Raw genomic sequence first — 10,959 nt, 5'->3', positions numbered from 1 at the left:
TGTGTGTGTGTGTGTGTGTGTGTGTGTGTGTACGTGAGAAAAAGAAGAAGAAAAAAAAACTAACCTTTTGATGTGTTTGCTAGTGAAACTTACAGTATGTCTAAGCTGCATAGGCTGTCAGTCTGAATACGCCCTCTTGTGGTTTGTATTGTGCACTACAATTCAGAATTTCAAGCTTTCTGGTGAGCCATTATTGAATCATTTGTGTCCACAGAAACAACTCAAACAATTTTCAAACTGTACGATTCTTGTGTCATTGCATGTCTTTTGATTTGTGACGATTGACTCAAACTTTTAATTATTGGTCTTCWAAGCGATATTTGGATTCTGTTTTAAATAAAGATGAACCATGAAGTGAAAATATCTTTATTTAAGTTTTACATGTGCATGTTTTCAGCATTTATTTAGTTTTGCTTGTTTCTCACTTGACTTCCTGTGTGGACATGATTGTTGTAGCCTAGGAGCTTTAGGGTTCTGTGCAGCATCTTAGCTGCTTATCTGGACAGAGATCTCTGAAGCTGTTCCTGCGATCGTTTAGACTTTAGAGTCACCTTTCCATGTGTTGGGTGGGTGGGGGTGTCACAGCACCAAGTAAAGACCAAGCAACAGAGCAGTGACTCTTCACTGCTTCTTTATTTCCTCTTTCAGTCCTTCATGTTTCATCTTCTTCTTGATTGTAGTCACTTACTGCACTTTTCACCACTGTCTTCTGCTTGAGGACCACCACAATGTTTGTCAGTCTGGGTCTCCAGTTCTCACAGTCTCAGCCCTTGATGGAGCCTTTGACTGCAAGACCTCAAATTCATGTTTTTCCTGTACACTTCCTGTATGCTATGAGTGCCAGCAACTTGCTCCCCTATAATGTCCTTAACTGATTATTTTCTTACTTTGATTTTGTGGCTGTTGCTAATTATTGGTGATGTAATGTCTGGTGGTGGCTGTGTACATACACACTTACAAGTGAAAGTATAATTCAAGTTTTCTCCAGAGAAAATTATATGTAACACTAAACATTTATACTTTTAGGTAGATATAAAATGCTGACTAACCTGTTTCAGAATAATTGCTTTATTAGTTTAATCATATTGTTGACTAATATGGGTCGAACTTCTAAGTTTGTAACTGTAAACCTGATTCCTCTTTAAATATAGGTAAGCTACTCTTGAAAAAAGAAAGAAAAAAGATTTATCTTCATATTTATTTATATTATTACGTTAGCCTATTTTTCCAGATTAAAGGTATATTTATTAATAATATTATAAATACTTTATGTAAAAGAACAAATCCCATGCAGTTTCTGGTAGCGTTGATAGAAGACATTCAGTATTTAACCATTTATAAAAGTGGCCATATTCATTTCTAACCAAAGGGGCCCCTACGTAATGTGAGTAATGTTTGCTGACATGCTTCTTAAGAAATACATTGTATGCTGACAGTSATATTCATTTTTAATTTTGGTTTTTGTGTTTGACATGTAGGGATCTTTGCATTCAAATCGAAGCTAAACACACAGGCCACTATAGTTTTCAAAATGGAGAGAAAAATAAAAAATAAATTTAAAGGAATAGTTCATGGGGGAAGTTCAGTGAAAAAAATTACGAGCAACTTATATTTTACCCGTTGTTGATAGCTGTTTGGTTGACCTCAGTTTGAACAGATAGTTGAAATCTGACCACATCAGAAAACATGACAGCTCCCATAAAACCAGGTCTGGTGGCTTCAGTTCTCAACCGTCAATGGGCTTCAGACTAGCCATTAGCCATCATCAATCTGATCAGAAAGAAACTATTTCTCTAAACTAAGAGTTGTTCAAAAAACTATCTACATCAGGTAAATATATTGTTGTTCATAAACTTTCCACAATTTCTTTTTAAGTGAGCTTTTATCAATTTAAACGAAACACTGAAACAAACTAGCCTGCAGTTACAGAACAAACCACCAGGTCGTCAGCTTCAGTTTCCAGTTCAAACCTTCTCCTTAAAAGTGTCAAGTGACATACTGAAGGGTGAACAAGGCTACCAGATCTATCAGAGTCTACTTTCCATTAAAAAATAATAATTTACAAATTAAAAAGAACATTTCATGTAAAGTAACAGCCTGTCACCCACCCTGAGTCCACGCACTTATCCTCTGCTTGTATTCTTTCTGACTTTGACAACAAATAAAAATAAAAAAAATGATGTAAAACAAATCGTGTCTTGGAGATACATTTAACAGAACTCAGTGCAAAGTCAATTTTAATGTGAACCATGCACAGCTGACCAGCGCTGCTCTGGCAACACAAGTTAAAAGAAAAGAAACAACTAAAACRATGTGACCAATCAAACGCCACAGGTCTGCAGTAGCGTCGGTTCGGAACGATTTTGGGCGCTGAAGACATGCCGGACCCTCGTCGTCTCCCGCAGTTCAGTTCCTCATTTTTAGAACGTGGMGCTTCTTTTTAGTCCTGTTTTCTTCTGAGCTGTTCGTCCACCCATCCGTCCGTCCACGGCAGCTCCCGATTTCAAGACAAGTCCCCCCGCTCCGTTCAGCAGCAGCGCAGCTYGCGGGTGGGCCGAGGCCACCCGCCCTCCCTTTCACCTTGGAGTGCACTAAAAGGCCACAGAGAGTGCATCTGAAGGTCAGGCGCTCCTCGGTTGCTTCCAGATGTCTGACATCTTGACCTTTAGCCCTGGCTCATGGACTGAAAGGTTATCTAACCTTCAGAAAGCGGTAAAGAGAGAGCGGGGGTTGGAGTGGGAAACAGAGAAACAGGGAACAAAGAAGTTGAGGCGCTTTAATTGCACGTTCAACTGTAGAAACTGACAGAAAACATATTGTGAGTGTCATGAATGCAGGAAAAAAAGTTCAAAAGACGTCAAGTGGCTCTCTGTTTCAAGTGGAATAAAAGAACTGAGACTCTGAAATGAGGTGAGAAAGGAGCATTTAGCACACTTTGAATAATTCAAAGAGATTAGAAAGTAATGAAATATTTTATTTTTAATTTCTTTCAGCCCTTGCCAGCTCTGTTTGACATCCTTTGTGTCTGGCGTAAGTCACTGCGACTCCAGCCAAACAATTTGGTTTTATTGTGAATCCTGTGCTGTCGGGTACAAAGCTTGCTGGTGGCAACTAGCCTTTAAAAAATAAGCTTTTATGATTTATTGGACGTGGCACAGAAAGGGTTTTTTTTTTATCTTCCACCAACAAATACAAAACTGTTTCTGAACTCTGTTTGTTTGCAAATTATCTCATGAAGTGCTGAAAGAATCGTAATGGAATTTTCAGAAAGTTGAATTGAAGTGCCAACGACTTTATGAAAGAATTGAGTGTCATTCTAAAAGTGTTTAAAACTAACAAAAACTAACAAACAAACAAAAAAAACCAGTAAAACCCAAATTTCCTCAATGAAAATTGGTGCTTACTGGTCTTTCTGAAAGACACCACATTTTTTTTTTCCCTGTTGTCTTAAATATTAGAAAATGTAATGCACCAACAGTACATCTGGGGGTGGGGGTGTGGGTGTCAGCGTCTTTATTCCCATCCTGTTCTTCGACTGCCATTTGGGGAGGGGGTCCTGAAGAAGGGCGGGCCGCCTGGTGCGGTCCTGGGCTTTGGGTGGGCTCGGGGCTTGGACAGTTGCCAGGGGCCGGGCTGGCTCTCCATTCTCCCTGGTGCTGCTTGGTCTCCTGAGGTGTGGCTCTTAGTTCCTGTGGGTGGTCCCCTGGCTGGGATGGCTGCCGGGTTCCGGGGGTGGACGGCTGGGGGGGTGCACTTGGTCGTTGGCGGTGTGGTGGGGTGGTCATGGGTGTGGCTTCTCTGTGGCGGGGGGCTGGCCAGGCATCCTGGTGAGGCCCGGGCGGGCCTTGGCTATCTGCTCCTCTCCACCTCAGAATGATTGGATCTACCTCCTGGGTTCGGGTGTGTGCTGCCTCCAATAGGGGGTGGGTGCATGTCCTGGACCTGGGGGGTATAGAGTGTGTATCGGGGGTGTGAGTGGAATGTGGTGTCCTTGTATGTCTTTGATTGAGTGGGGATGTGGGTGGGATGGTGCGATTGTGTATRTTTGGGTATTTGTCAGGCTGCGGTCTGGGCCGCCCCTCCTGCTGGTTTATCTGGGGGCCCGCTGCTACTCGTCCCCCCGGTGGGGTGTGCGGCTGGCCGCCGGCATGCTGGGGGTTCCCGGGGTCTGGGGCTGGGCGCTGGGGTGTGTGCCGGCCTGGCCTGGTGATTGCCTGCTGGGGCTTGGGGCCTCTGGCACTGTCGGGCTTTCGCCTGGAGGGGGTGCACCCTGGGGGCCCGGACCTCTGTGCCCTTTCCTGGATCTGCTCTGGTATGGTGGGTGCTGGTGGGGCCCATGAGTTTGTCGCTGCTGGCCCCGGGGGCTGTGCGTGTGGTCGCTGGGGGAACTCACCCAGTTCTCCTCTATGGTTTGATCTGGGGGGTGGGTGGGCGGATCTTCTCGTGCGGGTGCCCCTTCGGGCTCTGCGCTCAGGATCCCTCTTGGGCCCTTGGGCTCTGGTCTTCCCTATGTCTGCCTCGTGTCTTGGGGGTTGGGTCTCCGGTCCTCCACAGTCACTGTTAAATATTCCGTTGGAGAAATCTTGTATATACACACATGTTCACAACTGCTCACAAACAGGTGTTCTGATCCGGGGGGTTCTGACTGGTCACTGAGTGTGTATATATGTCTATGTGTATATACAGACAATATTTATGAATGTAGGCATGTATGTATGTATATCTTTATATATGTATGGGTATGTGTATTTTTTATATATGCCCTCCATGTATTTATCCAAATATTTTTCAGGTGAGTGGGCAGATGTTGGGTGTGTGGTCCTGTGTTTTGTTGGTGTATATTTAATAAACTTCTAATCGCTTTTTCAATCTTTCTGTCTTTCTAATTACTTCTCTCTGTGTTTTTCTCTCTGTCTCTATTTTTTCTTCACTTAAAAAAGTCACTGATGATGAAGAAATAAATAAACTAAATAAACTAATATTTGGTTTCTTTTTCTAATGAAGTGACAAAAAATAAGATAAATTATGCCAAAAAAAAAAAAAAGAATATGTAACCTTTAAGTGACGTGTATAAGGGTGAGGTGATCATGATGCTGACCTTCTGCAGCTCCTCTCTTAACCATGAAGGAAGGGGCTGTCCGAGGCGATGCAGCAGCTTTGACAGCTCCACGTTGTGTTCCCTGTAATACTTTGAGAGATATGCACGGGCCTGAAGAGCGGCATGGGGGTGGTGAGAGATGGAGGGGAAAAACAATGACAGAACAGACAGGTGGGGAGGGGAGTCAGGATAAAGAAAGGTTAATCAGTCAGCATACAAATGAACAAGTGAGGAATTTAGGGATAAAACACGTGCAAGGGACAAATGACAAAAAAGATGAGATTTTCTGACACGTTACACGTATCATCTGAGTTTCTTTTCTTTTCCTGAAAGATTGGATCCAGTGCTTTAGGAGTAGGGGTGGAGGGTTATAAGCTATTTTGAATGCGTTGTGATGCAGACGTAAATGATTCTGAATTAATTTTAAAAAATGTGCAAAAACCAAATATTATTTATATTTAATAATGTCCTGCAAGAGACTGAATTCTGAAGTGTGGAAGCAGCTTCTGCTCTGGAAGTCAATGTATGAAAGAATTGCAGCTTATGTGAATTTAAAGGGGACATTTCACACAAAAGCCACTTCTTTTAGCCATTTAATGCATTTTGTTGTGTGCTGGGAGTCTCTAGGAGTGCAGACAAGTTTAATTTAGCCTCCCGGTGCTGCGTAGATATCTAAATATTCTGTTTGTGTTACATTCCTCACCCATTTCTGCTTTCTCTATGGCGTTTTCTGAACTATTATGTCACAGTATTTGCAACCGAACTTCTAAATAAGGTCTGGACTTACCAACTAAAATTTTTGTCGTCCTCATTTTCCTCTGGCTCTGGGTCAGACTCTGGCTTCAACGTGTAAGGCTGGATCATGGACAAGTCTTTTGTTGTTGACATCTTTTAATTAATTTGCAAATAAAAAGCTTCTGCGCTGCTATGTTGTCGTATCTCTGCTATCAAACTACAATGGGAGCTGGAGGGGGGCGGGGTGTGAGACAGCATTTAAAGAGACAGCATCAAAACGATTGAAAAGGGGGCTTGTGGAGTTACAATAAGGAGGAATTCAGACAGAAACATTCCACTTTATATAGACCCCAACTGAAGGATTTAAATGTGAGAAATCATAATGAGTCTCCTTTAAAAGTAGAATAAAATGTTGATAAGAATGACACTATATGGAAGTTGTGTACACATTTTCAGCCAGAGAAGGATAAAAAGAAGTAGCTCTACCAAGTGATGCATGGACCCCTGTCCTCTGCATTTGACCCCATTTGTTTATTTTTTTCCCATACACTTCTTTGAATGAAAACCTTTTTTTTTTTCTGCTGCAGGATGGAGCAAAATCTTTGTTTCTTTTAGATTTGAGAGATTATATGCTCAGGATGATGTTTGACATGTGATTATGGACGCATCAATCACTGTTCAAAAGTTTTATAATCGCATTTCAGCCCTCTGAATCGTAACCAAATCAAAGGGTGAGGTATCAGAAGAATCCCGTTCCCATTTAAGAGTCAAAGCAAGAAAAAAAACAGAGGGGAAAAAAAAGAGAAAGAACCTCYACCCACCCCCCTTTTCTTGTCTCGCCACCCTGCTGTTCACTCCATCGCCTCAGTCCTTGGAAGCTCAAATAAATTTTAATTACAGGTGACACGGCGGCACAGCCAGAAGCTGCGTGTGAACACGTGTGGAGACAGGATATGTCTCTGAGTTTGCCTCCGTGTGAGAGCGAATGTGATTCATCATCAGCAGGATGGCTGTCTGCTCTGTGGAGTCAGAATGTAGGACAAACATTCATGGGTTTGGATTTTCTTCTTCTCCTCCATCAGTCCTTATCTGCATTTCTGTTTTTTTTTTTTTTCTCTTTGTATATGTGACTACAGAGTCCTCATAATTAGGCTGTAGGTTTATGGCTAGTCCTGATTTGGATGCAGTTTCCACCCCTGCACTGAGTCTTGTGGGGTATCTGCTGCAGCGATAGAGAGGACTGTGGGTGGTCACTGGCAGTCAAATCTCTTTGTGTTTGCAGCTTTTTCAGACATTTAATCCAAAGCCTATATGATTTGCCTTTGAGCATACACCTGTCTTAGTTTCAATACACATTTACCTCTGGCTCCATAGGAGGATACTTTCTTCCTTTGCTTTTTCCCAAACATTTCGTTCTTCCTCCCTCAAGAAGCTGGCACCAGAAGCCCTTCTGAGGGTCAAAGCTGTGAGATGAGGAAAGCAGAAAATAGAAAAAGAATTAAAAAAAAGGAGGGGAGCAAGAACAAGGATGCTACTCTGTGTGGAAAATTAATAAAACAGAAAAACATATTCATTTGTAAGTGTTTATTGGAAGTTTTAGGCAATGGATAATGATTTGTATAAAGCTGTGTAATGATCTGAATAATTCCAGTACAACACCTATTATAGTATAATGGTATTTTGAAGGACAAGGTCCGTACAAACAACCACACTTCCAAAAAATATGGTTATTTTGTAAAAACAGAATATTTTATTCACAATGGAACACAGCATTTGTATSTATTTTATAAAGCTAAAATATTGTGCCATTTTTTTTTGTGTAAAATGATTTTAAATTTGATGACCGATCTCAAAAAGTTCAGGACAGGGACAACAACAGACTGTAAAAGTAAGTGGTACAAATATGAAACAGCTGGAGGCACATTTTCCAACTAATAAAGTTCATTGGCATCAGGTCAGTATGAGGAACGGGTGTAAAAAGAACATTTTCAAAAGGCTTAATTTCTCAGAAACAAAGATGTGCAGAGGTTCACCTCACTGTGAAAAACTATTTTAATTAATTAAGCTTCATTTTTTTTTCGTACCCACACCCAACTTTAAAAGAAAATAGTGTTATTTTTGCTTTTAATTAAGCCTGAGTCCTCTGCTGATGAAGGATAGTAGCAAGATGTTGTGCACAAATGAAGCATTGTCTAAAATGGTACCACTAGTTAATTAATTATAACACTTTTACCAAATCACACTTTAAAAATGGGATGATAAGACAATCACTCATTTAAAAAGCTGGTAGGTAATGTTCCCTAGGTATTAAATAAATCATGAATATTACTTTTTTCTCTTAAAAAGTAATAATAAAAAAAAAGTTACGGCTTTAATACAACATATATTTTTAGAAGYGATTTGTCTTTAAATTGTGCACCTAAAAGGAGACCACTTACTTTGCCTTGCTCAGACAAAGCAGACCGTATTACTGCATATTCAATGCAACCTTTACAGCTAACAGTGTTTGTCTGACAGCTGGAAACTGAGCAGCATCTCTTTTCATTTCTCTTGCTGTCTTTCACTGCCTCTTCATGCAGGCAAATAATAGGGATGGTGGCTAAACTGTCACAGTCAACAGAACTATAAACAGCTGCCGTTTCCATGTTGTATAATGAGCCACACRGACTCATTTTGTTTCCAAATGTTATTCTCGTGCGTCCCCAATCTCAATTTGTTTGCCTCTCTGCCAGCTTTCCCTGTCGTCTGTCAATCAGCCAGTTACCTCAGTGTTCACAGGTACACCAATAAGGTTCATGCTCAAATGTGACCCTTTTTATTGAACTGAGGATTAAGTCATTTGTCAATTTAAACTAAGTACAGTTTCCGTTTTCTGACTTTTTAAGGTAYATTTTGATACATGGATCATTCTGATATAATGAGAGGCTCCAGAAATTTGTTTTGATTTGTCTTTCTTATCAAGAACAGCACTGGAGAATTGATCTGAATCCAATTTTTTACCTTTAAATAATAAAGAGTGAAAATTTAGAGCTTTTCACTTAGCACTAAAACACTTCATTATATAATAATGTTATTAAATCCGGCTTCAAAATGTAATAAAACTGCATTAATACCACATTATGTAATAGCTGATGCATAATGTAATAAAAGTTTTCGACGCATTTTGTAATACTTGCATCTGCTTTATGTAATGGCATAATTGCATTTTGAGGTGATTGTTACAAAATGCAGCGGTTGCTCTTTTTAGAAATTATAATGTAATAATGTAATATTGTAATAATGTAATAAACAATCACAAACCAGTGTTTTGTTCATTCTAATCAAACACTGCATCCTAATCAATACACTTGTAATAACGATCACTTGTTTCTGATCGTTTATTACATTATAGTTTCTAAAAAGAGCAACAACCACATTTTGTAACAAAAAAGTGATGTTATCACATAATGCAGCTGCGAGTATTACAAAATGAGTTGAAGACTTTTATTACATTTTGCATCAATTACATAATGCCGTTTTAGTGCAGTTTTATTACATTTTGAAGCTCAATTTTATTACATTATTACATAATGTGACGTTACAAGCACTGTTCCAACAAGTGCTTCAAAAACATTCTTTAGGATCATATTTTAGATRTTTTCTTCGAGGGGTCCATAGAAGAGGCATTTATTTATCATATTTTGACTACCGGTAAATCCATTTATTTGCAAATGTTTTATTAATGCAATAAAGCTGCTTATATTTTACTGCACTACCTTGCAACTTAATCCCGTGTTTGATGTGTTAAGTCACAAATGCCAGACAACTCGTTCACTTTGGTAAATGATACATTCAAGTATTTTCTTTAGTGTTATTTGATTGTTTTATGTAAAGCCACGGCCTGATTCTGAGGGTTTAACTACAAGTGAAGCTCTGTATACATTTACACATCTGCTTGTCATAAATAATACTTTTTCACCTGTTATCAACTTTCATTAATGATGATTTATTCACACTCTGTATGCTCCTGTGAGAAGGATGCTTGATAAATGAATTGACTCTTTTTTTTTCAGTAGCTAGGATGAGATTAGGAAATGTATTACACTAATCACGACACCTACTTCTGAGTAACAACAGCAACAGCTTTTTATAAGCTTTGCTCAGGTATTAGGCTATCCGTCACTGGGTGTTTATGTGCTAAAAATAAAGATACATATTTGACTGACTTAAATTTGCACAACCTATCAATTTAAGGTATGTTAAGCTGTCTATTTTAAAAATATTTAATGACTACAAAAATTACGTTTACCATTTCTTGTCACACAATTAGATTTATTTTGTTCAGAATTACTGCAAAGGGTTTGGTATTTTGTTAGCTTTAGCTCAGCTTGGCATGGCTTCTTCTGGACAACTTATTTGTTTTAGAACTGAACTTATTTAATACCAATGCTAGTTATTTACATTTTACATTTGTTTAGCCTTTTTTTTTAATTTAACAGTTTTAGCTTGGTTTTATTTTTACCTGCTTCAGATTTTTGCCCAATGTTCTAAAATAATTGTATTTCTTTGAATAAACATTTTAATGCTAACATTAAAATTATGCGATCAAATTTAAAGCAATTTTCCAATAAAAAAAAGACACACGACCAGTTCTCCCGTCTTTTCAGTGAGAAGAGCGTCGGAACAAATAAATGTCTCCGGGGTGCCGTGTCTGTAATAAAAATCACAATTCATGAAATGGATGTGAGAAAGAAAAATACACAAAGGTAAAGAAAACATCTTTTAATAAGTGTGAGTTTTGCATAATACTCCCTTTGCGGCTGTAAGAGCAATGCTTGTGAATTTAAAATCTTGATCCTAGCAGCAAAGAGCAAAGAGTCTTTTACTCTCTGAGCACATAATATGACAACCTGTCACAGGCAGTGAAGGCTGATGCATCTGTAAATAATTACTCATGTTGAAACTTTTATTAATATGTAGGTACATAGAAATAAAAGGTTTGGTCGAGAGCACTTGCTTTATTTGTGAGTACAAATGTGCAAGAATTTTGCTTTACATGGAAATCTGGTATAAGTTAAGATAAAAATTGCGACGTTGTGTAAAAAGAAACTCCTCCAGCTGTTTATTTGTACCAGTTAATTTTAGTG

At 39.1% G+C, this 10,959-nt stretch overlaps 1 protein-coding gene across 2 annotated transcripts in view; it reads right to left on the bottom strand.

Annotated features, from left to right (window-relative positions):
* Positions 1–1,430: 1,430 nt before the first annotated feature.
* Positions 1,431–10,959, bottom strand: part of ndst3 (N-deacetylase/N-sulfotransferase (heparan glucosaminyl) 3) — a gene marked incomplete in the record, with an annotated part of 57,572 nt that continues 48,043 nt past the window's right edge. The window contains 3 exon segments of one of the 2 annotated variants that reach the window (XM_014007855.1): positions 1,431–2,695; positions 5,099–5,209; positions 7,194–7,296. In XM_014007855.1, coding sequence (XP_013863309.1) covers positions 2,666–2,695; positions 5,099–5,209; positions 7,194–7,296 — 244 coding nt within the window. 2 annotated transcript variants of the gene reach the window in all.

This window comes from Austrofundulus limnaeus, unplaced genomic scaffold (assembly GCF_001266775.1).
Source record: "Austrofundulus limnaeus strain Quisiro unplaced genomic scaffold, Austrofundulus_limnaeus-1.0 Scaffold45, whole genome shotgun sequence".
NCBI classification, from domain to species: domain Eukaryota; kingdom Metazoa; phylum Chordata; class Actinopteri; order Cyprinodontiformes; family Rivulidae; genus Austrofundulus; species Austrofundulus limnaeus.
The sequence above is the reverse complement of the archived record's forward strand: the minus strand, read 5'-3'. Positions and strand labels throughout refer to the sequence as shown.